The sequence below is a fragment of the Perissodus microlepis genome, chromosome 9, assembly GCF_051167445.1.
Source record: "Perissodus microlepis isolate ML-2025 ecotype Zambia chromosome 9, ASM5116744v1, whole genome shotgun sequence".
NCBI lineage: Eukaryota > Metazoa > Chordata > Actinopteri > Cichliformes > Cichlidae > Perissodus > Perissodus microlepis.
The window spans coordinates 32,014,772-32,041,715 of record NC_140469.1 but is presented as its reverse complement, the minus strand read 5'-3'; the positions used below and the strand labels follow the sequence as shown (position 1 = coordinate 32,041,715).

Here is a 26,944-nt window from a genome sequence, read left to right as displayed (position 1 = left end):
CGGATCTGACGTTTCAGGAACAACTCTGCTGGTGTACGACCCGTCACAGTGTGCGGTGTACTGCGATACATGATAAGGAAGTTTGCCAAACGATGGCTGAGTGGCAATGTGGCCTTACCATCTGTTTCCAGCACATTCTTCATCAGGGATCGTTTCAGGATTTGTGCTGACCTCTCTGCTGCCCCGTTTGATGCAGGATGATAGGCAGGAACAGCTGTGTGTCTGATCCCATTTAACTCCAAAAACTGATTGAATTCCTTTGACACAAGTTGAGGTCCATTGTCTGAAACAAGCTCTTCTGGAAGTCCATATGAAGCAAATAACCCTCTCAAAACCTCAATGGTGTTGTGTGAGGTAATGGATGGCATAGGGAACACTTCCAACCATTTTGAATGACTGTCAATGACAACTAAAAAGTACTGCTTGCCTTTTTCAGCGAAATCAATGTGAATCCGTTGCCAAACTCTCTCAGGCCACTTCCACGGATGGAGTGGTGCAACGGGTGGTGACTTCTGTACAGCCTGACAGACTGAGCAGCTTTGAACCAGTTCTTGTATATCACCATCACAGCCTGGCCACCACAGGTAACTGCGAGCGAGTGCTTTCGTACGACAGATACCTGGATGTTCATGATGCAGGTCTTCCAGCACCTTCTGTTGGTAAACTGGTGGAATGATGACCCGTTGTCCCCAAAGAACACATCCTTGTTCTGCTGACAGCTCGTGTCTGCGTGTAAAGTAAGGCTTGAGTGATTCGTCTTGCATGTAACTCGGCCACCCATTCATGGTGTAGCTCCAGACCTTGCTGAGGATTGGATCCTTCATGGTTGCTCTCTCAATGTCTTTAGCTACTATTGGTAGCTCTTCCACATGTGAGAAATAGAAGATACTTCCCTCCTCTGCAATGTTGTCTGGCGTATTCCGAGGTAGACGTGACAATGCATCTGCATTGGCATGTTCAGCTGATCTTCTATATTCAATGTCATAGTTGTATGCCATTAGAATAAGAGCCCAGCGTTGCATTCTTAGTGCAGCAAGTGTTGGGACAGCTGACTTTGGCCCTAGTATAGCCAGCAGCGGCTTATGATCTGTTATGAGGGTGAATTTCCTTCCATACAGATATTTATGGAATTTCTTTACTCCAAAAATTATGGCAAGGGCCTCTTTTTCTATCTGGGCATACTTTCGCTCAGCTTCAGTTAATGTTCTTGATGCGAAAGCCACAGGCCTTTCCTCTCCATTTTCCATGACATGAGAGATGACTGCGCCCAATCCATAAGGTGACGCATCGCAGGCTAACTTCAATGGCAGATTTGTGCTGTAGTGCACCAACACTTTGTTCTGCAGCAGTAGACTTTTTGCATCCCTGAATGCTTTTGCACATTCCATGGTCCAAATCCATTTAGCATCTTTTCTCAACAGGTTATGCAAAGGCTGAAGAATGGTGGATGGATTTTCCAAAAATCGACTGTAGTAATTTAGAAGACCAAGAAAGGACTTCAGTTCAGTGACGTTTGTTGGTTCTGGTGCATTTGCTATGGCTGCTACCTTTTCCTCTAAAGGATGCAGTCCATCCCTGTCAATACGATGTCCCAGGTACTCCACACTGCTCTGAAGAAAGTGGCACTTGGAAAGCTTCACTCTGACACCATGCTTCTCCAGACGTGTGAGTACTTCCTCCAACCTCTTCAAATGATCCCTTTCAGATGAAGCAGTGATGAGGATGTCATCCAAAAAGCAGGTCACATGCTCCATCCCCTGAAGGATTTGATCCATCACAGACTGGAAAAGAGCCGGAGCACTGGAAACACCATAGCTGAGGCGATTGTACTTATAGAGACCTTTGTGTGTGTTGATGACCAGATACTTCTCTGATTCTTCATCTAACTGTAGCTGCTGATAGGCATGAGAAAGGTCAAGTTTACTGAAGGATGTTCCTCCAGCTAAGGTAGCAAACAAATCTTCAGTATTAGGAAGTGGATATCTTTCCTCTTCAACACACTGGTTGACACTGACTTTGTAGTCACCACATATCCTAATTGTTTTGTCTGCTTTTGGCACAGTAACAATAGGGGATGCCCACTCACTTTTCTCAACCTTTGAAATAACCTTCACCTTTTTCAATCTGTCCAGCTCCTTTTCCACAGCTTCTTTTAGTGCATAAGGAACTGGGCGAGCTTTACAGAAAATTGGTGCAGTGTTTGGTTTAGTGTGGATTCTAGCTTTAAATCCCTTTATGCAGCCTTGGTCATCCGAAAACACTGCCTGATGGCGCTGAATCACTTCTAGTACTCCTGGCTTTGCTTCTTTCTGCACCAGTACCTTGTGTACTGTGAAAATCTGTTTCCAGTTCAGCTGTAGTTTCTTTAACCAGTTTCGTCCAATCAGAGCTGGTCTGTCTCCCTGAACAACGATCAGTGGTAGGGTGATGTTTTGAGTCCCATACTGTACTGGTAACATAATATATCCACGCACAGCAATGTGTTGGCCTGAGTAGGACTTGAGCTTTAGCCCACTGGCTGGTTTTATAGGGAAATGAGTGAGATGCATCTGATAATACTTGTCTGATACTACCGACACTGCTGATCCTGTATCCAGCAGCATGGTGGTGTTCTTGTTCCCAAGCGCAACATCCACTGTGTATCCCTTCTCACTGGAGGTGATGGAGTACATTGAATAAACTCCAAAAAGTTCAGCTTCATCATTCCTACTTGAGCATTCATCCTCAGTTTCCAAATACTGAGTTTGCTGACTGAATTTTTTATTCCTGCAAGCACGTGCAATGTGTCCTATTTTTGCACAAACATGACACTTTTCACTCTTAAATTTGCACTCACGTGCTGAATGCTTTCCACCACAACGATAACATGGTTGCTTCACTCCTGTTCCTGTGTCTTTTTTAGGTCCCTTCCAGTTCTTTGGCTTGTTATTGCCCTCTTGCCTGTTCTGTCCTTTCCATCCTTTGTTGAAGAAATTTGGAGCATTTGTCAAGGCATTTACGTGGTGAGGGTCCTGGCGTCCTGAGAACTCCATCGTATTTTTCGAAGCGAGTTCCATGGATATGGCAATCTCACACGCACGTGGAAATGTAAGATCTTTCTCAGATAGTAGCTTGCGCTGCACAGCATCAGAACGCAGCCCACTAACAAAACGATCCCTCAGGGCCTCATCCAAATATTGTCCAAAATCACATGTGGCTGACAACTGCCTCAGGGCGACAACATAGTCAGAAACTGCCTCCCCTTCTTTCTTTACGTTTCTGAAAACGAAAACGCTCAGCTATCACCACTGGAGTCGGCTTATAATGCGCACTTAACGCTCCAGTCAGCGCTGCATATCCCATGGTACTCGGTACCCTCGGAGACACAAGATTCTTTAGCAGCCTGTATGCATCTGCTCCGATCACAGAGAGAAACGTGCACACCTTCTTCTCATCGGAAACATCATTTGCCAACATCCATTGCTCCAACCGCTCCAAATATGACTCAAAATCTTCCTTCGATTCATTATACTCTTCAACACGACCCACATGCATCGCCATGTTAGCTCACCAAAAACTGTTCCGCTGCAGCCGTGAAGAAAACGTCTCGTTTTGTCTCTTTCCTTACACGTGAATACAGCCCTTCTACAGCCTCTGTCACGCTGTGGAAATCTTTAGAATCCTCGTCGCCAGTTGTGATATTCTGGATTAGGCTCTTGAAAAGATCAGGACAGAAGGACGTGGATAGGTGCCTTTTATTGAACAGCAGGACATCACACACTAACTTGTTGTTTTTTATGCGGTGCACAAACTACCCTTTTTTGTTGTTATATATTGGTCAACCAAGAACTAGCCCTGTAACAGGCACTTCTGTATTTTACCACTGGGGGGCAACAATTCACTCTATTACAATAATCATAAACTCAAAGCGCTGGGTCACCGACCCAGGACCATGACACTAATAGCCACAACCCCCGAGCCCTTTTTAATACTTTTAACTCTGTGATAAACCCTCGCACTATCACTTATAGGGACGCCTCCCCTGCTCTTTGTGATAAATTCTTAAAGTATTTCTCTGAAAAAGTCTCAGCTCTAAGGGCTTCTCATCCATCTCATTCATCGTCAGTTTTAGACCCAGTTCCAGTCTCTGAATTTTTGACTGTCCCTGAGTGTCTGAGAGCTGCTGAGCGCGCAGGTGTTTCACTGCTGCTGCATCTGATAAACGCCAGAGAACAGCCGCAGCTCAGATGACCTGTTTTTCTCAGGAAACGGCAGCTCGCGAGCAAGACAGCGGAAACACAGACGACTGATGTGCTGAGAAAGGAGCGCGAGCCGCCGGGTTCAGATGAACGGGTCTCAGATTCATCCAGAAAACGAGCCCTGTGCACCTGAAGCTCACCTGAAGCTCACTCGCTGATGTGTTTAAGGACGCACAGCATGTGTCACGCGCATCTTTACGAGCTCACAGCAGCGCGAACAAACTGGACACCGGATGTCTGTGGGGGACATCCAGTGAGAGACGTCACTGTCACACGTGCTAAACTTATCATCTCAGATCAACGTGATGTTCCAGAGAAGATGAGTGAGAGGAGCAGAGGAAACGAAGGAAAAGTCTCCGAGTTTGGGAGCTTTGCGCGCGTACTGCTGAATAAATCAGGCCCAAGCAGCTCTGACGCGCTCTGCGCTTTTTCTTCATCAAAGATAAAAACCTGTAACACGGGAACCTTCGTTCGGTGTAAAGTCTGTGCTGGCAGGGATGACTCCACAGCCCGCGGGCTCTGTGGGGGATGTTCTCGCCATAGAGCAGGTGCACAGCGGCTGTTCGTGTCTCCGCAGTCAAACACAGAGACAAACACAGCAAAACAAGCAGCACGTTGCGTGAACACTCACCAGCCTCAGCTTCAGCCTCAGCTTCTTCCCTCTGTTCTCTCCAAACTAACGGACTCGAACTTGTGAGTCTTCTTACCTTCCTCTCTGCAGGAAATCGATGCTGCTGTGTAACCCCGGGGTGAACCCTCGCGGGCAGAAACCGCACACCATGAAAAAGCAGCGTTCAGGTGACAGCTGTAACCTCACCGCTTTGCCTTAAAAGGTTTGGAGAAAACTTAACAGAGAGGTTCTCTGTAACAGCGGGAACTAAACTTCTAGGGTTTGTTTGTTTGTTTTGGTTTTTTTTGTCAGCACAGAGAGACGTCATGTTTCTGAAGCTGTTGAATGGGTGAGCAGCGAGAGGACTCGATTCTGTTTTTCTTGCTCTTCGTGCAGCTGTGACAGCACAGCGCCTTATCGCAGGCCTCAGTTTAATGGTGTTTATTACTGGTTTTTAGTTGTGGTTGGTGGATGCAGTTGTAGCTTCTGCTGAACTCTTTTGGTCTGTCAGATGTTTTGTGACACGTCATAAGCAGTGCGTGAAATTTATCAGGATGCTATTAGAATGACATGAATTACAGTGTTTGCTGTTCAAGGACGTTTTATTTATTCGTGCTCTGTTTTAACTGAATTGATGCCCAACAACATCACCAATATGGAGGAAATAAATATTACAATTATGCAGTTTGGTCTGATGAATAGATTCTGTTGATGGCTCTGCAGTCTTCATAAACCGCTGTGGATCAGAGCTGCTGGCTTTAAAGGACGATCGCCCCCTGCTGGTACTTCAGGAGAGGCAAAGCATGACCAGATGTTCTCTAGTGTCCCAGCTTTGTTGGATACTAACGTTGGAGTTGGCGGTAATGATATCAGTCAAAAACATGTATACCTGAGAAAAAACACTAGCAGCTGTGGCAGCTGTGGAGCATCAGAGGGACAGGTGGAGTCCACAGCTGCTGTGGGGACAGAGTTTCTTAGAGGCTGACGATCCAATCCCACCACAAAGACTTCCAGCTCCCTCTGCAGATGTGGAAGAAACAGACGTGTAAAATGTTGTGATAAGAGTCACGAACGGACAAAACAGCTCAATAAACACTTTATCACTGCTGTTAGCTTCCCACTGACAGTTCTTCTAATCTGCCGGGTAAAAATCACAAAGTAACAGATTAGTAGTATTTTTTATTTTTTTTAATATTATGTTTTTCAACACCCACCAAGTGAAAGCAAGCCCCCAACATTTAAACTGAAAAAGTAAGATTTAAAAGGGTAAATATAAGAATTTAATTTAAATTGAAAGATAAAATCTGAAAGCATGAAAATACCACATACAAGAGATTATTGCATTTTCAGAAGTTCATATTAAAGCTTCAGTTTTAATTGGCAGTTTTTCCATGGCTGAAATTTGGCTTCTTTGAATTTGTATAAACTGCTCAGAATTATTATTTTAAACAACTAATGTGAAAGTTCCTGCATCACACACATTTCTTTGAACGGGAGTCTCGTTTAGTTAAAAACGTGCACCGCCTCGATAAAGCAGGTGTTACTCACATGACTCGAGTGCTGCAGAAGTCCAGAGACATGAAAAGAAGGCTCTGTCACATCGATAATTACATACATCAATAACACACACGTATGATAAACAAAGCTACTCGCATATATCATTTTCTCCTTTCTAAAACAGCTGACTTTGCTCATACGATCATGTAAGTTGCACCAGCCCAACTCCAAACGGCATCGTCAGCTTTAGTCTGCAGGACGTGGCTGTACTGTTTCAATATGAAACGTCTGCACAGTTTAGTTTCCATGGTGACGCCTCCAGCCATTTCACAGACTGTGTGCTGATGTTCGCTCGCATCCTAACATTTAAAGCTTCTAATTGTAAAAGTTTGCAGATTTGGTGGAAGCCTCTTCTCTTTGTCCCAACTGAAACATCAAACAAACGGTTCCTGAGATCATCCGTTAACATTAGCAGACCCTGAGGCAGAGAGGATTTGAAGGGATGGGCACAGCTTCATCAGTGACACGCAGCAGACTGCAGGCTCATCACTCTCAGAAGGTTATTTAAAATTAAACAGCTTGAAACTAACTAGAAAAAAATTGTAAAAACAATGAAGAGATTACCAAACTTGTTGCACCTGTTCAGTTATCATGAGCTTGAATGCTGTGTTCCAAAGCTGAATGATCGGACATGATCTTTAATGACTGTAAAATTAATAACTGTGTCGGCACAGGACAGGTTGGAATTTATTTAGATGTTGTGTAATCCACACAGGGCAAAAGTATAGAAATAGAAAATACAAACAAATGTCTCTTGCACCTCGACCACTCTCTTTATATCCGCTAACAGACAGCAGGACTCTGACTGGATGATGAGGAGCAGTAGAGTTCCAGTAGAGTTAACTCTACTGGACAGAAACTGGACAGCCGGGAGTGCAGAGGCATCTATCTGTAGCTGACCAGGTGGCAGAAATGTGTTTATATTTAACCACGAAACAATCACTGAACATTTCCACGTAAAATATTTTTTTTCCCAACAATCCGGTGCAACGTGTCAGTCCAGATACACTGATGATCCTCTGTCAGATCCAGAGGGACACACAGGGATGATGCTGGACTCTACATTGTGTCTGACAGTGGAGCTGTTCTCAGAGCAGTTCACTCTGCAGCACTGACAGTCATCTGCACTTCATTCCTCTGTCAGTCACTGCTGGATGAAGCTCTCCTCTCCACCTCCCAGTAACATGGCCCAGTCAGAGCGTCTCTACACACAAGCTGCTGCTGCTTCAACCTCTCTGGATCATCAGGACACAGCTGCTCCTCTCTCAGCACACACACCGTCCTGTTTACCATCATCACCACCTGCAGAGAGAAGGAGGAAGAGCAGAGGAGAAACGAGTGTTTCCAGAGACTGTAAGCTCTCATGAAGCTCACACGCCTGCAGTCTTTTATCATTAATTCTGTCTTTGATTTCAATCCAGCTCACAGTAGAAATAAACTGCTGAGAGACCTGAACCTCCACTGAACGATTTCATGCTGTTGAGTTGTTGAAGAACATCCATTTTCGACTAATAAATACGGAGGACACTGAACATGTCAGCTTCTGATTGGCTGTTATCAATTTCTCTGTCCAATCCTGAAGCCTGTCACCGTTCTCCTCTCACAGCTTCACTGAGAAGCTGCAGCTTTACAGGAAACACTGGATCTTTGTTTCATACTGAGTGTGTTTAGTACAATACTGCTGACAGCACCACCCACTCACTCCATCACTCTACTGACCTCAGTTTCTCCAGTCTGCAGTCTGGACTCTCCACCAGCTCGAACAGCCGCTTCATGTCTGATTCCTGCAGATCGTTTCCCCGTAAGATCAGCTCTCTCATAGCAGAAGAGTTGGACTTCAGCGCTGCTGCCAGATAATCACAGCTGATCTCTGACAAACCACAGCCCTCCAATCTGTATAAAGAATGAAAGATGTAAGTTTATTAGACAAAGTGCTTGAAATTATTCAGTGTTTCATCATCTGTTCAGAGCTGAAGAAGGTTCAGAATGTAGAAGTTTAGGAAATGGAAACTCCAAACAGCTGAAGCCAACAGGAAGCAGCTTCAAACAGGAAACTGTGCAGAGTTTCAGACTATATGTCCTGATGCAGCCAGTTGGATTTTGGAGATTTGAATCTCTGTTCTGTGACTAAGTCCTTGAATCATTTCTTCCAGTTAGAACCAATCAGCTAAGTAAAAAGAAACAACAGTCCATCATTTCCCCAAGTGCAGTCGCAAAAACCATCAACCGTTAAATCATAAGGTGTGTCGTGTATTTCTACTTCTTTCTGGGAAAAATGGGGATTACATTGAAACAGGAACTATTTTCCACAATAACCAGCCTTGGATTAGTAAATCACTGAAACATGTCCATGAGGGAGGGAACACAAACATGTTTCCGAAGAAAACAAGCGTATCAGGATGGATGAGTGCATTCACAGTGAATTATCCAGAAATGAGAACGTTGCTCTGCTACAGTCATTGGCCTAATCCTCAGTGCGCATCATTTTATTAAAAGCTTTCTGTTTACTGTCAGCACAGCTTTTACATCATATTCATATCACTACAAGAACGACATAGTGACTGACCTCAAAGACTCCAGCTTACAGTCTGGCCTCTCTAGGAAACCACACAGCTGTCTCACTCCTGAATCCTGTAGACTGTTCCAGCTCAGACCCAGATCTTTAAGATGGGAGGGGTTGGACTTCAGAGCGATGGCGAGAGAACTGATATCTGACAAACTGCAGTCATCCAATCTGAATGAAGAATAAAAGATGCAGGTTTATTAGACAGTGTTTTTGCCTGAAATCATTCAGTGTTTCATAATCTGTTCAGAGCTGAAGACGGCAGTTACGATGTCGATTCAATATGAGCCCAGAATAAAACTGATAAATATGAGGCCTCCATCTTTCTACGGCATGATCCTGGGTCTTCGACCCAGTGTTTTGTTCTGGACTCATTCTATGTCTCATGTGGAATTTTATGTTCAAGCTCTCTATTATTTAGTCTTGAGTTCAGCATGGTTCTGGTTCTCGTCCCCAGAGTGGAAGGCAGTCATGACCCCGTCTCTCTGTGTCCTGTCTCCGTGTTCCCTGTTTAGTTCTGTACAGTTTACAAGTCTTGGTCCTGGTCTCAGTGTTTGTTGCTTCCTTTTTTACTTTGATCGTCCCCCGTCTCATGTTCAGTTTTGTTTTCCCTGTCTCATTAGTTAGATTCTGTTCAGCTGAGTTCCCTGTGTATCTTGTCAGTAAACGTATGAAAATACTTTTAAAAGTCCAACATTTATGGTTCACGCGCTCCAAAGATGACCAGTGGGTGGGATTTGTTGTCTTTGCCAGGCTGATTCTGGCCCCTGGGCCTTATGTTTAACACCCCTGGTTTAAACCTTAGAAGAAAACAAACTTTAACATGAAGATCCTCAGTGTGGATCAGTATAATATCAGCCTTACGTCTTCATTGTCAGGACAACTTTCACATCATATTCATGACAGAACAAATCAAGCACGATGACTCACATCAGCGTCTCCAGTGTACACAGTGAACCCTGCAGAAAACCACACAGCTGCTTCAATCCTGAATCCTGCAGGTTGATGTTGTGACTCAGGTCCAGATGTTTAAGGTGGGATGGGTTGGACTTCAGAGCTGAACCCATAGAGCTGATATCTGACAACCAGCAGCGCTCCAATCTAAATAAAAAATAAAAATGGAGATAAAGTCATAATTGTGAACACATCAGTTCTTCTCTGTCTCTGCTGAGCTGTCAGACTTAGTGGAGTGGATTCAGGACACAGACACCCTCTGTGCTTTTACTTTTTTTTTTTACTCTCTTTGTGTTTATGCACCACTCTACATTTAATCAAGTTATTATTGATGGCTTTGTCTTTGGTCGTTTCTTCCTCCCCTCCCCTCTTCCTCCCCAGGTGTTGATAGCCCAGATCTTGTTCTTCCCATTCAGCTGACTCCTCAGGACCCTTTGCAGATATTTGGTGGTCAAATTCTCTGGATTATTTGGAAAGATCATTTTATTCATGTGGTCATTTTTTAATAATTTAAATGTTGTTTGACAAACTCAGGACAAGCATTTATTACTGCTTTACACAGACTTTACAGAGTACAGTGGCGTTGTCTTTCCTCGTTATCAATAATCATCAAGAGTTTATGTAATACCAGTGAGGCTTCACCTGACTCCTGTGTGTTTTATAAAATATTTGAACATTTCAATAATTCCTTTCAGTTACATCCGATGATGTGCTTGATGTTGCTCTATGTGTACCTCTAACATGTTAACCATTTACCAGAGGAGGTCATATCAGAGACGTCTCCTCCAGAAAGTTTCAAACATCACATATCTGAAATATAGAAAAACAACAACAGCTGGTGTCAGTGAACTCACCTCAGAGTCTCCAGTTGACAGTTTGGACTCTCCAGTCCAGCACACAGAAGCTTCACTGCTGAATCCTGCAGTTTGTTCAGACTCATGTCCAGCTCTGTCAGATGGGAGGGGTTGGACTTCAGAGCTGAGGCCACAACTTCACAGTCAGTCTCTGAGAGCCCACAACCGATCAGTCTGTGATCAGAGAAAATATGAAAGGTTTCAAGAAAGTTACATGAAAATAGCATTTTCATTTTTCTTTACAAGAGAGATTTAATTTTTTTTTTTACATTTTATTGACCCAATATGCATTGCCACAGATTTTACATAAAAATGCCTTTATTTAAAGGACAAAAACACATATTTAATTAAGGTATTTGACATATGAAGCTAAAATTAACAGCAATCGTTATATACTGTACATTCAAACTTTGGACCATAACATTTTTTGATGATGATGGAGCAGAAATTATTCTAAAAATGTAATAACTTGGGAGCCACCCAGGTCTTGAAAATGAAAAATAGAGTTACAGACTACAGCATCAGATGTTACTCGACATGGGTTTGAGGAATTGTTCAGTGAGCATAAATCCAGAAGCTTTCGGTGAAGTTCCAGTGTGAGGCTGACGCACAGATACATTAATGTGACATCACTTACCGTTTTAGGGAGGACTCACAGCGGCGTGTTAGTTCATGCTTTAAAGTCAGTGATGACCCAGAATTCAAAGAAAAAAGCAGTTTGGCATCACAGTGCAGTTTTTCAGCAGTTTATGAAAGCTCGACAAACTCTAACATAACGTGATCCAAATCATCCATGAAGTGAATTTAATCAGCTACAGTCTGTAGTACCAGTCTGTACCACAAGGTGGAGAAGAGAGTCGAGTTTTTTAGCTGGGGCAGTTCATGGAGCTCTCTACACTCTCTATGACACCACCTGTGAGACTCAAACAAAATAAGCCGAAGGGTGAAGGCAGCTGCTCTACACCTCTGTACAAACGCAGTAGCTGTGTTACATCCATGTATGATTAAACCAATCAACTGATTTTCCTTTTTTCTTTGAATCATTAAAATCTTCAAACAACCAGAGCAATAAAAACGGGTGATAACCAGAAGAGCTCTGTGCAGTCCTGGTCACAATGACTTATGAGTGTGGATTCATTTTATATTACGGGGCGACTGTGGTTCAGGGGGTTGGGAAGCTCATCTTATAATCGGAAGGTTGCCGGTTCGATCCCCAGGTCTGTCTGTCCTTGGGCAAGACACTTTACCCTACCGCCTGCTGGTGTTGGCCAGAGGGGCCGATGGCGTAGGGCTGCTCAATTAATCAAATTTTAATCACGATTACGATCTGGGCTTTCAACTATCATTAAAAATGACTGAGCCAATTATTAGCCCCTCCCTCGTGCTTTACTCTTGCGCTGCACCTCTCTGCATTTCGAACACGTGTCACAACAATTAAGAGCAGCGGTCCCCAACCTTTTTTGCGCCACGGACCGGTTTATGTCGCGGATAAATACAACAAAATAAAACTAGTACCGGTACCGAGAAAAAGAAGATTTATTCATAACACACGTGAAAAGACCCAGGAAAACCGAGTAAACGATAAAAACGATAACAAAATAACGCTGAAAACTGTTAAAACCCCTGAAAACCATACATTTCACACCTGAGCCTCAACTCTCGCGGCCCGGTACCAAACGACTCACGGACCGGTACCGGTCCGAGGCCCGGGGGTTGGGGACCGCTGATTAAGAGGACCCGAGGGAAGCTCGGAAAGCTAAGCAGAAGTTATTTGGAGAGTGACTGCCGTTGGTTGAAAAGAGAGGTAAAAAAAACTTCAGTGGTGTGGTGGTGGGTTCGAGTCAGACGTGGATCAAGCAGACATAGTGTGTAAACTTTGCTACGGTGTCGTAGCTGCACCACAGAGCAACACTGCAAAGTTCACTAAACATAGATGTTTACATTTTTCATTTATTTTTTATATTGCAAACATTTGCACTGTTATCAGTATTTGCACTATTTTATATTATTTTTTGACAATCTTTAAAGTCATTATTCAACACATTGTTATTGTCAAATAAATATCGTCAAATAATCGAGATCTCAATTTCAGTGAAAATAATCGTGATTATCATTTTTGCCATAATCGAGCAGCCCTACGATGGCGTGATATGGCAGCCTCGTTCAGCCTGTCCCAGGGCAGCTGTAGCTGCCTCCACCAGTGTGTGAATGAATGAATAGTGGAATTGTAAAGCGCTTTGAGTCTCTAGAAAAGCGCTATGTAAATGCAATCCATTATTAATATACACAAACTACACCTTTCTTGTGCGCTGTCAATCTTGCGTACTGCACAATAACATGTAATATTTAGTATCTACTGTTATCTACTGTTAGCTAGTTTATTGTGATGGTGTTGTATTTGTTATGTTGCTCTGTTTTGTTTGTTTTCTCATCTGTTTTGTCTTATCCCCAAACAGGTGATCCAGGTGTTTTGTTTGTTTTTCTTTTTTTTTCTCTTCCCCCCTTTCTCACCATCTCTTCTCCCCTCTATTTTTCTTTCTCTCCCTCTCTTTCTTTCATTTTGTCTCCCTGTCCTATCCCCCAGTCATGTCTGTCCCGTCTGTAACGACCGAAAAATCAAATCAAATAAATACATAATTATAATAAAGGTCAATCAAATGGACCCATATGGCAAGGCCATGATGATCCACTTGGTAAAGTAAATCCACTTGGCATCTTTCTTGGCCTACAGACACCAATTCTGATGGCTAAAGATCCAAACGAGACAGGCAAAAAAAAAAAAAGAAAGAAAAGAAACTGAAACTACTAAGGTGAATACTGTTAGCACATCTGGACCCACCGAGCCTTTTTGCAGCTCTTCACAAGTGCAATCACTCTGTGTCGTCCATGCTCTGCTATGTTGTAGTCCTCGATGTCAAACTCATCCACGATCTCCTCCGCCTCGTCCATCATGTAGTCCATAGTTCTGCTGTTGAGAAGCACTGACGGCTTCAGCCTCAGGGATGATGTTCAGCTTTAATCTGCTGAACAGGAACAGCAAAAGATCAAAGCGAAGCACTTTCACCAGATGAACACACGAGACTCACGATTCATTTAAAGGATTTTCTGTGTGACGTCTTAATCTTCACAGAGTTGTCTTCAGAGTTATGGAGGACCAGAATGTTCAACACAGCCAAGCTCTTTCTGTGTTAGCTAAACAAAACCTACACCCCAAGTGCGCTCACATGAGCGTCATGTCACAGGTCATGTGACTCTTCTTCTGTGACCCCTGTGAGATCTGCTTGCTCCAGTCAGAGAGATTATCAGACAGTAATAAAATGGTGATAAAAATCTATTAAAAACTATAAAAATATAACCGCAAAATCCAAATCTGCACATACTACGAGATTAATGCTGCAGGAAATTGTGCAAATTGCCGGTTATTTCTAAGGAGATGGCTGCACAACTTTAAAGTGGCTCCATTTAAGCATTACAGCTTCCTGTCCCACGGCACACTGACGCTGTGTCCATGCAGGACGGAGGTGACTTCTACAGGGACAAACACACAGCTCCATCCTAGAGTGAACACAGACAAGTCTGAGAAGAAAACAGCAGCTTCAGCTTCGACCTGACACATTTTACATCCCAGTTTGATTTGCTTTAGAAACGTCTCGAGATTATTCACCAAACGGTTTGTTAGAGCACAGAGAAAGTCCTGAATTTAAACAGTAACAAGATCCGTGGGAAACATTTTGATTTTCAGTGCACAGACGTCTTCTAGTCAGTAACCTTTCATATCAGTGAACGCTTCACATGCTCAGTCCCATGTAATATATTCAAAGATGCTTTGTTAAGCTTGTTATTATGTGTTCAAGATTAAAAACATCTGGATGACGAGTCATTCCCTCAGGAATATATTACAGACAGCTGTGTTAACAGTAGAGCTCCAACACTATCAGAAACTTTAATTTATCAAGAATGTTCACATAACAAACAACAGACTTATTACACTGGGGAGAAATCACGTCTGTAAGCTAATAACTGCTGTCAGTTCAAAGGGAAATTTATGAAGACAAAGTCACAACTATCTGAACATTTTTTAAAATACTCCAATTATTGCATAATAAATGAATTATTAAGAGAGTTAAAGCCTTAATAATGAATTTATTAATAACCTCAGACCATTTTAAAAAAGGACTCTTAATTTAAAAACTTGTTCCTCCAAATAAAGTCTGAAACCCGTCTGTTTGTGCAGGGTGGAAGGAGGTTGATGTGGGCGTGCTGTAGCCAAACTACACACACCTGCAGATGGACTACAAACAGGTCATTCAGCATAGTTCATTACTGAGGCTGTAATGAAGTGACATGAGATCAGGTCCTCATATTTCCTCACAGACAGACTGAATGCAAACTGAACTGTGTGAGCTGAGTTTTTATATTCAAATCAGCTTCACACAAAGAAACAAGCTGATTAGAAACTGTTTTTGTTCAGTGTTCAGCTGCAGCTTTAACAGCCTGTGTAACACATCAGCTTTGGCATGATGAAAACTCGCTGTTAACGTGATCTGTGTCAGTTATCATTAATGTTGACTCTTCATCAGTCAAACAATCTGGATCCTTCAGACCAAAGAAACAATGAAATGTGGGAAAGAAAACAGGAAGAAACATCCACCAGGACCAGGCTCCGGGAGGCAGTCGGGGGTGAGGGGTTACTGGCTGGTTCTGAGTAGTGATGTTCGATTCGTGAACGAATCGTTCAATACTCGAGAATCACTTTACTGACTCGTGAATCATGATTCACAAGCCCAACTGACTCACTGACTCATCCCTGTTGCTGTTAGCAAACTAATTCCATTAGTAGAAATATATCTAGCTTATAATTAAAATTGTGGGGGGAAAAAAACAACAGCCAGTTTCGTAACAAAAGCATTTCTGCTCTGAACTGGAAGAAAAAACCCTGAGTAGAAGCTCACATCAAGAAAATAGCTCCTCGGTTCAGAGTAGCATCGCGCTGCTAACATGCTAACAACACATTTGAGCTACTCACCCCCTCCCTTCCTGTGCTGAATCGTAAGCATAAGCGAATCACTCAGGACTCGCTCACCCCCTCCCTCCTGTGCTGAATCAAAGAGCGAACGAATCACTCAGGACTCACTAACCCCCTCCCTCCTGTGCTGAATCAAAGAGCAAACGAATCACTCAGGACTCACTAACCCCCTCCCTCCTGTGCTGAATCATAGAGCGAGCGAACGAATCACTCACTCACTCACCCCCTCCCTCCTGTGCTGAATCATTGAGCGAGTGAACGAATCACTCACTCACTCACCCCCTCCCTCCTGTGCTGAATCATAGAGCGAGCGAACGAATCACTCACTCACCCCCTCCCTCCTGACTCACAGCTTCTTCTTCTTCTTGGTTGGCAAACAATGTTAAGGCGCATTACCGCCCCCTGGCTCACAGCGCAGTGGACATTTAGATGAGAAAATATATATTTGACACACTTAAGGAAAATACTAATAAAATACAAATAAACAAAATAAATGTTTATTAAGCAATTTTGATAGGAAATTGCTTAATTTTAGAAATGTTTTTGCTCTTTTTTTTCTCTATAAAATAGTTGTTGTTTTTTTATTTTTTTGAATCATTCATCTTAGCAGTGGGATTTACATGAAAAGGGAAACAAATTAAGTTTGAGTGAAAATGTAAAATTTTTGCACTCTCTGGTCAACTGACTCAGTGAATCAAATGACTCAAAAAACCCGATTCACTTTGGTGAGTGACTCATTAACACTCGATTCAGTAAAAAGAATCAAATTTACCATCACTAGTTCTGAGGGATTTTCTAAACGCGCAAATCAGTCCGTGCATGATTGCATCGCCCCGCCCATCCAAAAGTCACCTGCGCGAATAGATCACCTGTCGTCGGTTACAGGACTGAGTAACGTCGCCCAACCGTAGTCTGTATACTAGTTTAAAAGTCTTTCTAAAAGTGCAGTGTTGTTGTCCTTCCTGCTCCTGTCAAAGACGACATGTTTCATGTCAAAGACACTTTCAAACTGCAGGATTTCTCGAAGTCACTGCCAAACCCTGACTGCAGCTCCAGGCTTGTGACCGGACACTGTTAGTGGTTCAGGATGAGGGACACGCCGGACACATGTTTCACATGTTACAGCCAACATGTTATTCACAGCGCTTCCGTTAAACGCACATTTAACAGCAGCGCCTACAGCGTCGCATGGATGACGAACCCGGAAGTGAAACAGCGCAGACAGTTTTCTTTGAGCTGGCTTTGAGTCACTGATCACAGAGTTCACCGTGACTGTCCTTCTCCCCTCTGCAGTCCACAGACACGCACACACTCCGACAGCAAAGCTACAACCACGCTGTGCCAACACTCACCCGCCTCCACCTCCAGCGCACCACCACCTCTGCTCCTTCCGCCTTCCTGTGCTTGTGTAATCACGTGATCAGAATCGCCCCTCCCTTCTCCAAACTCAGTAAATCAGGAGTGTGTGTCTGTGTGTGTGTGTGTCACTGATATTCAGCGTGTACAGTTTATGAAAACAGTCGCTTGGATTATTGAACGATCTGCACGGACAGCAGCTGTTCAGGAGTCACGCGGGGCGGGAGACACTGTGACGTTTCACAGGTGAGCTCTTCACCTACAGGCCTGCAGGTCTTTGTCTGGAGCAAGCTTTCTGTGTGGCTCCTTCTTCCCGCTGCTCCCCGAGACTAACGACTGTTTCAATTCATTTTCATCTCAGTTCTTCAGTTTTGTTTTGTTTTTTAAATGTCATTCAAAATTTGAAGAGTCGGATTAGGATTTGTGAGCTTTTCCTCGGTCGAACAAGGACAAATCCAAGAAATAAAAAATGTTCCTGAAGAAAACTGAACGTTTGATGGCAAATATGAGGAGAGAAACTCTCAAAACACAGAAAGTTAAAGCTTGAAATCGATTTCCAGAATAAAGATGAAGGTGGTGTCTGAGGTTCAGGAACAACGCTGACATTAACCAGGCACAATAAATGTTTCAGTTGGTTGTCATTCAGCACATTTATGTTTTACACCATTCAGTGAAATACTCTCTTCTTTCTTCAGGCCGACTGCACGCCTGCGACAGCATGATGACGGCACGCTGCAGTTTTGGTTTGCTGCAGGCGGACGATTTAAGTTTGGCTGTTTGCTTCATAAATACCAGCAGGACTCAAATAGAAATGTGAGTGTTTTATTTGAACGCAACCTTCAACTTTTTGTTTTTATTGCACGCAGAAAATTGTAGTTTTCTCTGCAGCAGCCCATTGATTTCATAAACGCAACACACTATACTTTTCAACACACATGCAGTGTTTTCCTCATTTTACATGTCAGGGCGGGAGCCACAAAAACGGCTTCTTGAGCATTTCAGGTTGCCTGGTAACCAGCTGATGAAGAGCACTGATTAGAATTTAACTTTATTGCCGATACACGTGTATACATACAGGCTAATGAAATGCAGTGGCTGATGCAACACTTTAACTGAGGAAAGGAGCTTCTCAGGCATTTGAGGGCACAGCAGAGAATGAAAGAAAAGCACTAACACGTGAGAGCGCCTTTAATGATTTTTATTGAAGAAAAGTTTATAATAACCGCTTTAATGTTGGTCTCAAATTTACTCAAATGTGCATAGAAATGATTATAGAGGAGCACACGTTAACAGTAACACTTTCTGTGAATCACACTCTAACATATAAAAAGAAAAGCTGCTGTAAAGCTGCACGACTGAACAACAATCCAAAGATTCATCATTCAGAGTCTGTTTTATGTCTGTTTTCTCTTAAAGCTCGCAAACACAAATACAGCTGTAACAGCTGGGACTGTGCCCTACATTATAAAGCTAATTAAGGTGACTGTTGTTGTGAATTCACGCTACACAAATTAAGCTGAATTATAAAGAATTAAATTCATGATTGATTTAAGCATGAGCAGATACACAAACACCGAAACTCTGACAGCAAAACGAGGTTCATTCAAAAGTAATGCAGGAACTGGTATTCTGATTACACTGCTGTCTTAATTTTCACTCGAGGCCAAACGCTGGTATTTGACCTTTGACATTTTGGCCCTGTACAGGAGCACTCCACAGATCATGGCAACAGCAGCAAGAAGACATCCAGCGATGAAGACCAGGTTCAGGTTCAGGTTGTTCCCTGAAGACCACAATAGAACCTCAGCATTGTTCACACTTTAGTGAAAGTCAAACAAAGAAGCTAATGTTAAGAAGCACTTTGTGTTTCCATACCTGCACTCATGCTGGTGTCTGCTGACCTCCTCAAACGCAGAGGACCCTGGGAAACGAAGTGCGCTGCAGTCTGGATGGCAGAGTCCCTCTTTCGGCGGTGGGAGTGGTGGTGATGGTTTGACGTGGAGTTGATGCATCCCTGTGAGCACCTGCTGTTGGGATTCCCTGCTTCACACATCATTACTGAACAGCTGATGTATACCTGAGTGAAACAGGACACACTGTCAGTATATCAGCAGACGTACAGTTGCCCCCTCTAGTGGAACAAGAGCAGAGCTGCAGTCAAACCTTTGCTTCTCCATCCCAGCCAAGGAGAAAGCACAAATGTCACAGCCTAATTAACTTCATGTGTTTCTGCACAGTTTTTTATTGTAATTTTGCCTCTGTAGACTACTACAATGGATTTAAAATCAAAACAATGAAGATAAATGAAGCAGCATTATTTGTTCAGGAATTCGAGCCATTTTTATACATTTACCAAATATTAAGAGTCTCAAAACTAATATGACATTGACTGACGAGTAGTGGAAATAGTTTTCCACCACAAGCACATAAGAGAACTCTAAGAAAAGTTTAAAAAAGCAACTAAAAACGAAATAAATACCTTTAAAATGAGACTAAAATTGGGCATATTTATTAGTGCTTTTAGAAATTGGAGCTTTTAGATATCTACAGTTCTTTACCTGATCGTGCAAACCGATGAACTTGAAGGCCTCGATGCAGAATCTAAACTGTCTCTTGTTGTTCGTCTCATGGATCATCACAGTTGGGTCCACGGGGCACCTAATCAGAGCCGAGCACAAAGACGACACAGCTGCTGTAACTCCATGTGTTACAGTCAAAGCTGCTACAGAAGCAGAGACATCACAGGGTTTCTACAGCATTTCAGAATCAAAGAAAAGAGAAAACTTTGGTAAAACTCTGGTTTTCCTTCTTTTCTTTTATATATTGATCCAATGGTGGGTTTTCGTATCAAACGTGGCCAAATTATCAAATGTTGAGGTAACTGATGTGCCCTAAATAATATACACTTCACTTCCTTCAGCACATGCGTACCCGTCTTCAATGATGGAGTAGGTTGGCTGGGAATTGGGGTTGTCGTACGGTGAGGCTCTGCAGGACTCCACAAACATCTCGGTGTCGTTGACTATGGAGGACGCATTTATCGCCATGTAAATCTTCTGCCCTACGTCGTACTCCAGAGGGTACGAACTGGGATCGATGATGCTTCTGAACTGGTTGTCAGGGTAAAACTCAAACTGGTAGGTGAACGTGCCGAAGCCTTTATCAAACACTTCCACAATCTTCCTGTGTGCTGTGAAGCCCAGTGACACGTTCCCCTTTTTGGGGTACTGACAGTAGAACTCTACTTCCAGGTTATGTTTCCTGGTGATCAGAGCTCTGCTGTCATCCACTGTGGTGATTTCATTCTTGAAAATGAGATGTTCCTCGTCCTCCTGCAGAGTCAAACATCACTCTGTCAGTCCTCGTTCTGATATCTGAACCAACAACAGCAGAATAGATACAAAGGAGCTCTGGTTACCTCGATCTGAGTGCCACAAGCATTGAGAGGGATGACGCCGATGATGTGAGTGCTGTTGGAGTATCTCTCCAGGCTGCAGAGGGTGTTGCTGGGCTCACTGAGACGCAGGTGATCCTCATGGAGTCCACGGAGGGACGATTTCTCCACCTCTACTCTCATTTCAGACTCAGTGCAGATCACGTTGGTTTTAACTGAAACAAGTTAAAAACATATAAAATATGATGTAAGAAAACATACAGACTTAGAATTTACCTTACGATACCCATTCAAAGGACTCTTCATTAAGCTAAACCTAATGCAATCCAACACAACAGATTTAAAGATTTACAATTTCAGTTTATTTTAATGTTGCCAGAAATATGTAAAAATTCTCCAACTCCAATTGTCAAAAAGTTGGAGTGTTAACTATAAACAGAATGAGTTAAGTCTAAAAAAAAAATAATGACAATAGAAAATTGAAAATATGTCCAAAAAGTTGACATATTTTCAATTTTTATTTTTAGTTATTTATTTTGGTTTTTATTTTTTTAATTTTTTTTTAATTTTGATATCAAAGACAACTTTAGACTCACTTTCCTCAGTTCCAACTTTCAAGATGACACACCTCATCTCGGACTGATAGACGCCGGACCTGAAGAGACATTAGAACAATGATAAGTTGACTTAATGTGTGACTTAAATGATTTTCCTTTTTATTATTTCTTCAAATACTCTTGAAATTGTAAAGCTTAAGGTCAAATGAGGAGAGCTTCATTTTATAATTTGTTCACAGTGGCATTATTTATTCCAAAGGCACATTTATTTAAACTTCTCACACCTGGACAGAAAATACATTTTTTTTAAAACACTAAAAACAACAAAAAGTCACTTACTGTGAAGTCGGGGTGCCGTGGCTATGAGAGTGGGTATTGCCTGGAAAACTGGTCACTCCTGACCTGAAAAACCCACAAAGAGTCCAATCATGACTTTGCTCTCCCAAACTAATTCTGTGTTTAAAGGAATGAAACCGAGGCTAACCCTGTCGCCGATTCAACAGCAAAGCACACTGGGAAATAATCTCCCAGATCGCTGGAGAACGGCGTCCACCGAAGCACAAACTCATTATGTGTGGTTCTGTGCTTGGTCATATTCATTGGCCCGCTCATGATGATATCTTGTATTCTGTTAGAAAACAACAGAAGGAAACAAGGATTAGCTCATTAATGCTGAGCTGAGCTTTCCTGCTGAAGTGATAATAATGTTTCGCTGCCATCAGGCCTCCTTAATCAAGCTTTGTCTCACTCACGCTGCATATGAAGCCTGTGCTTTGATTCTGATCGCCACCTCTTTGTTGACCTCTGCATGAATGCGCTGTCCGTGTGCAGGTGTTGGGTGCACAAACTTGGGCAAGTATAGTCCCTCCTGGCATGAAGGAGCAGGTGGATCCACTGGAGTACAGTTAGAGTAGTAACAAATAAGCATCCATTACCAAAACAGGAAGAAGCAGCTGTCTGCATAGCAAAAGTTTAAGGCTTTAAACAAACACGTGAAGTGGAGTTTGGTTCTTGAGCTGCTGAAGAATTCAGTGCAAACAGGTAAAACTAACATTAAGTTTTTAAGATAAACTGTGGGTCACATGAGTAAATGGGTCTGCTGCAATCAGCTGTTTCTACCACAGTTACCACTGTCTTCATGTGCAGAGTCATGAAAGCAGCAACATGCTGAGAACAGAGCAGACCGGAGTGTGCTGCATCATCACATCATCAAACACTGAGACAACAATGGGCCTTACCAAGGAAAGAGAACTGCAACGGTAGTTTACTGAGGGGAGGAGAGGTCGCCTGCAGCGGTCTGCCCGTAGTCCACCACCATGGTGTGGTAGTGGGGGCAGCTGTAGTTGTAGTGGGAGCAGCTGTAGTTGTAGTTGTCCACCACCACCATGATGTTGTAGTGGGAGCGTCTGTAGTTGTAGTTGTCCACCACCACCATGATGTTGTAGTGGGAGCGTCTGTAGTTGTAGTGGGAGCGTCTGTAGTTGTCCACCACCACCATGATGTTGTAGTGGGAGCGTCTGTAGTTGTAGTGGGAGCGTCTGTAGTTGTCCACCACCACCATGATGTTGTAGTGGGAGCGTCTGTAGTTGTAGTGGGAGCGTCTGTAGTTGTCCACCACCACCATGATGTTGTAGTGGGAGCGTCTGTAGTTGTAGTGGGAGCGTCTGTAGTTGTAGTGGGAGCGGCTGTAGTTGTCCACCACCACCATGATGTGGTAGTGGGGGGGTATGTAGTAGCAGATCGTTTCCTTCTTGCGGACAGAGGAGACCTGGAGGACTGGGATCCATCGGAGTATCTCAGACTGATGTGTCCTTTTGGGAAATCCTCCACCACCAACTCAAACGCATTCACTAACGGGTCAGCATTAGTGTATTGGTAATGTAACGTGCAGGAGTCCTGACAGTGAGAACATTTTGTAGTTAAAGGGGAAAAAGTCAAGTGAGTTATTGTACAGTGCATTAGAACATCAGCTAACCTGGTGTAAGTGGAAGCCTGAATGTTGGGTGCAGCCGTAGCACTCTGCACTTCCTGGATTTCCATATCTGCATCTGACTTTGTCTCCATCAGGATCAAAGGACATCAGCTTGTATGTCCGTGGGCAGTTCTGAGGAACTCTTCAATAAACACATTAACAAAGTCTCTCTCAGTGTCTCACACAGTAACACGAGTCATTCTGGTATGATTATCTTGTATTATCTTGTAAAACTGATCAAAAAGGTAGAAAGAAAAATATGTAGACAATAGAATGAAAACTAAAATTAATTAATTTGTCTGCTAGTTGATAAAAAACAAGAACTTCTTGTTTTCCTTTTTCAGAGAAGCAGGTTTTGCCACATGATGACATTTTTAAATTCTGCTGTTCAGAGGCTCATAGTTTAATTGGAGATAAATTATCTGAATTTCAGGAGCTGGACCTCGCCTCCAAACACTCCCCTTCCAGTTCTAATGCATGTTTGTTTTTGTGCCCCACCCTACCTCTCCTTTTTTAATTCTTTCAATTCTTTCCATTCTTCACTTCTGCTTAGTACATGGGGATCTGCCAGGCCTGGTAGCCGCCACCAGTCCCCTTCGAGGCCTTCCCCAAACCGCAGCTCAGCTCATGTTTTTGCCTTTATCTACTAAAAATGCTGTCAAATCTGAAATGAGGACGTGGGCCCAGTGAGAGAAATCAAACTTCAGGAAGCTTACCTGAGGAAAGGTAGGATGGCAACTTCTGGTGATCTGTTTGGTTTTCCAGTGTCGGATCTTTCTCCCAAATCCACAAGAGTGTTCAAGTACCAATAATGGCTCCAGTAATGGGTCCGTGTGGGGATCCAGCAGCAGCTCGCTACCCTGGTTTGTTTAGAAATAACAAAGTCATCCACCCACCAAGCTCTTGTTTTATCATAATATTAGAGAGATTTAATGACTGTGGTGACTTTAGATGAATAATAATTAATAAAAATTAATAACCAATAATTACACATAATGAAGCACATCAACAACATCTTCATACTTTAAATGAAAAATGCTCACCGCATTTCAAAAGGTCTGTTGCTCGGGACGACCCGCGTGGTGACGGTTTCAGCTTCACACCATTGTCTGTTAAAGAGTGGAACACTGGTGCTGCTGTCCAGTCTGCCTCTCTGACTTCTGGAGACATAGCCACAGTATCCACTGGAACAATACCAGTAGAGGGTGTCGTAACAGCTTTCATAGGTGTCCCTGTCCCGAATTTCCACCTTTAAAACATTATACAAGCAACTCAGTCAGATTCTCAGCAGTTATTTTAGTTTATCACTCCATGTTATCTGCAAGAAGAAGGTTCTGTATCTGTGTTTGATCATGTGATCACAATTTTAACACAACAAGTGTAGGTCATGGAAGCCACGTCTGCAGCCATTGATTAGTCAAGGCACTCTGGATTTAGAGGTGAAGAAAGTGAAACACACCTAACCCTAACCCCCCTATTACAACTACTACAACTACTAATACTACTACTATAATACATTTTTTGAGGAGCATCTTTCAGTAACAACTATGTGACAACGGACTTTTATTAGTTTTATTCAGTTTTTTTAAAAAGTTAACTATTTGTTTAAACTTTTATAAAAGACAACATGTGTGCACTCGTGCATTTAAAAATAATAATATGTGTTTCAATGGATAAGTTAAGAAGCCACACTTTTTACATTTTTAACTTCATTTTCTGTTTCTTCTTTCAGAATAATCAGACCTGTGCACAGAAGGAAATAAAAGTCAGAATAGGAGATTCCTGTTCTGTCACAGCTTCACTTATTATCTGTCATTAATATTAAGTACAGTTAAACGTTGTGTATCTCACATTAAATGAGCCATCAGGGTTTCTTCCTTTGTAGGTGTAGGTCGTGGTTCCCCCAAAGTAATGAGAAGCAGACACCAGTGAGACCAGGAGCAGCTGAAGCAGGAGCATCAGTGTGGAAGCCATGATCCTCCAAACCCAACTCTGTCTCCAGAGATGCTGCTCACACTGCTCACATCCACCTGCAGCATCTTTATATACGAAGCAGGCCACAGTCCTGCCAAGTCTAGTGGCATGCACGCTATGTGAGAGAACAATAAGAGCTGCAAAACTGGTCTGGGCAGGAAAACACCTGTTTAAAAATATATATACTGTAAATGAGGTGAAATACAGCCTGCACAGAGTAAATGAAACCTAACTTCTCTGATTCCTGGCACACAGACCGTGTTGTTATCCCGTAAATCTAAGGTTACGCCTGAAAAACCAGTTTAATCCACGTGATAGTTTCACATCACACCAGGTTTCAGTACAGCACAAATACATCTGTTCTAACACTACACAATTTCCTATGTAGCAAACTGACATCACTGCAGTGTGACGATAATGAATCAGTTGTTCCGATTTTCATTTTACATTTCAGATCATTTCCACAGTGAGTTTGCTTTGTTTTAAATGCTATTTTGATTTAATGTTTTTGTCTCATACTTTGGTTCTTTTACATAAATATACAAGAGAATGTAGAACAGTAGCCCTAGAAACAAACTGATACCACATAATTCAGTAATTCTCCAAAAGTTGATTCTGTTCATCTGGACGTAGCGTTTTGTGGGAGAAACGTTTCGTCATCATCAGGTGACTGCAGGTTTCAATCTTATAAACAGGACATTTGCATAATGACTGAAACCAGCCCACTGAAGGAACAATGGGCTGGGAGGTCAGTTCCTTTATAATTATGCAAATTCTCATGACCACTGACCAAAACCCACTGATCAATGGCCATGAGTCCCATTCACAGAGAGTTGGGGAATGGCTGCAATCACAGCATTGTAAGATGGTGACAGATGTACCCTTAGGCCCCTCCTCGATTCAGAGATGGTCTTTCCCTTTTCACGTAAATGGCCTCCTTGACTCCGCCCTCAAACCAGCGTTCCTCCCTGTCCAGGATGTTACATCCTCATCACTGAAAGAGTGTCCACTGGCCTGTAGGTGTGAATAGACTGCAGAGTCCTGGCCTGACGAGGGAGCTCTTCTGTGCTGTAGCCAGAGGTTGTTTGGTTTCCCCGATGTATAAATCCTGCCAATCCTCCGCCACTTAACAGCGTACACTATGTTACTCTAGGTCCCACTAGGTTTATATCTGGGACTCTCCACCATTTGACCTTAGAACTGAAGAAGCTTCTCGGATGAGAGGTGAAACGTCTTCAAGTAACTTAAAGAAGTCCAGACGCTTTTCTTTGCAAGCTCCTTTGACTACGATGACCTGGATGACTGAGAACCTTCACAGACTATGTTACTCTGTTTGTGTCGGGGGACCCGATCCTTGGGGTGGACCAGTTTTTGGCGCAGCGTGTTTTGGGGTTTAAAAGCCACAGAGACGCGGTGTTTAGAAAAAATGCGTCTCAGCTGCTCTGATACGCCTGACACGTACAAGATCACTACAGGTTTTCTCTTAGGCAGCGGTTGTCCTTCTCTCCTGGATCGGCTGGAGCTTTCTTTAGGTGCCTTTCCCGCTTTGACAAAAGTCCAGCTGGTTAACCACATTCACTCAGGACCTTCTTGATGTGCTTCTGCCTCCCTGGCCGCTGTGTCAGTGGGGATGGTGTTCGCTCCATGTTGTAGCGTCCTGATGACACCCAGCCCATTGTTCCCTCAGTGGGCTGGTTTCAGTCATTATGCAAATGTCCTGTTTATAAGATTTGGGGAAACCTGCAGTCAGCTGAGACTGAAGACGTCATCTGGATGAGTGACGAAACGTTTCTCCCACAAAACGCTACGTCCAGATGAACAGAATCAACTTTTGGAGATTTACTTTCCTGGATGACTGAGAATGCATCAAGACATAATTCAGTAATAAT

General features: G+C 42.9%; 3 protein-coding genes and 1 long non-coding RNA gene across 8 annotated transcripts in view; 1 reads left to right on the top strand and 3 right to left on the bottom strand.

Moving 5' to 3' along the window:
- Nucleotides 1-4,950, bottom strand: part of LOC146380874 (protein NLRC3-like) — a 40,693-nt gene extending 35,743 nt beyond the window's left edge. For all 4 annotated transcript variants that reach the window (XR_014801380.1, XM_084940245.1, XM_084940246.1 and 1 more), the window contains exon 1: nucleotides 4,870-4,950. The gene's annotated coding sequence lies outside the window, so the exon portion shown is untranslated. The remainder of the gene's footprint in view (nucleotides 1-4,869) is intronic.
- Nucleotides 4,951-6,105: 1,155 nt separating this feature from the next.
- Nucleotides 6,106-17,244, bottom strand: LOC146380873 (ribonuclease inhibitor-like). 2 transcript variants are annotated; one of them, XM_084940331.1, is made up of 7 exons: nucleotides 17,155-17,244; nucleotides 13,616-13,796; nucleotides 10,777-10,950; nucleotides 9,899-10,069; nucleotides 8,972-9,139; nucleotides 8,125-8,298; nucleotides 6,106-7,707 (listed from the first exon to the last, which is right to left on the bottom strand). In XM_084940331.1, exons 2-7 carry the CDS (start codon nucleotides 13,735-13,737, stop codon nucleotides 7,701-7,703), a joined length of 816 nt encoding a protein of 271 aa, XP_084796457.1. In that variant the 5' UTR covers nucleotides 13,738-13,796; nucleotides 17,155-17,244; the 3' UTR covers nucleotides 6,106-7,700. The 2 variants fall into 2 exon arrangements, with proteins under 2 accessions (XP_084796457.1, XP_084796458.1); XM_084940332.1 differs by having other exon boundaries at nucleotides 13,616-13,799; nucleotides 17,155-17,234.
- Nucleotides 17,245-17,292: 48 nt separating this feature from the next.
- Nucleotides 17,293-19,036, top strand: LOC146380872 (uncharacterized). Its single transcript, XR_014801389.1, has 3 exons — nucleotides 17,293-17,404; nucleotides 17,854-17,971; nucleotides 18,865-19,036. It is a non-coding gene; the product is annotated as an uncharacterized LOC146380872 (long non-coding RNA).
- LOC146380871 (uncharacterized) lies at nucleotides 18,342-25,115 on the bottom strand. The gene is made up of 14 exons (XM_084940280.1): nucleotides 24,933-25,115; nucleotides 24,125-24,330; nucleotides 23,798-23,941; nucleotides 23,085-23,223; nucleotides 22,348-23,005; nucleotides 21,862-22,003; nucleotides 21,594-21,737; nucleotides 21,449-21,511; nucleotides 21,149-21,207; nucleotides 20,577-20,767; nucleotides 20,090-20,490; nucleotides 19,717-19,816; nucleotides 19,034-19,235; nucleotides 18,342-18,941 (listed from the first exon to the last, which is right to left on the bottom strand). Exons 1-14 carry the CDS (start codon nucleotides 25,053-25,055, stop codon nucleotides 18,805-18,807), a joined length of 2,709 nt encoding a protein of 902 aa, XP_084796406.1. The 5' UTR covers nucleotides 25,056-25,115; the 3' UTR covers nucleotides 18,342-18,804.
- Between the last annotated feature and the right edge of the window lie 1,829 nt (nucleotides 25,116-26,944).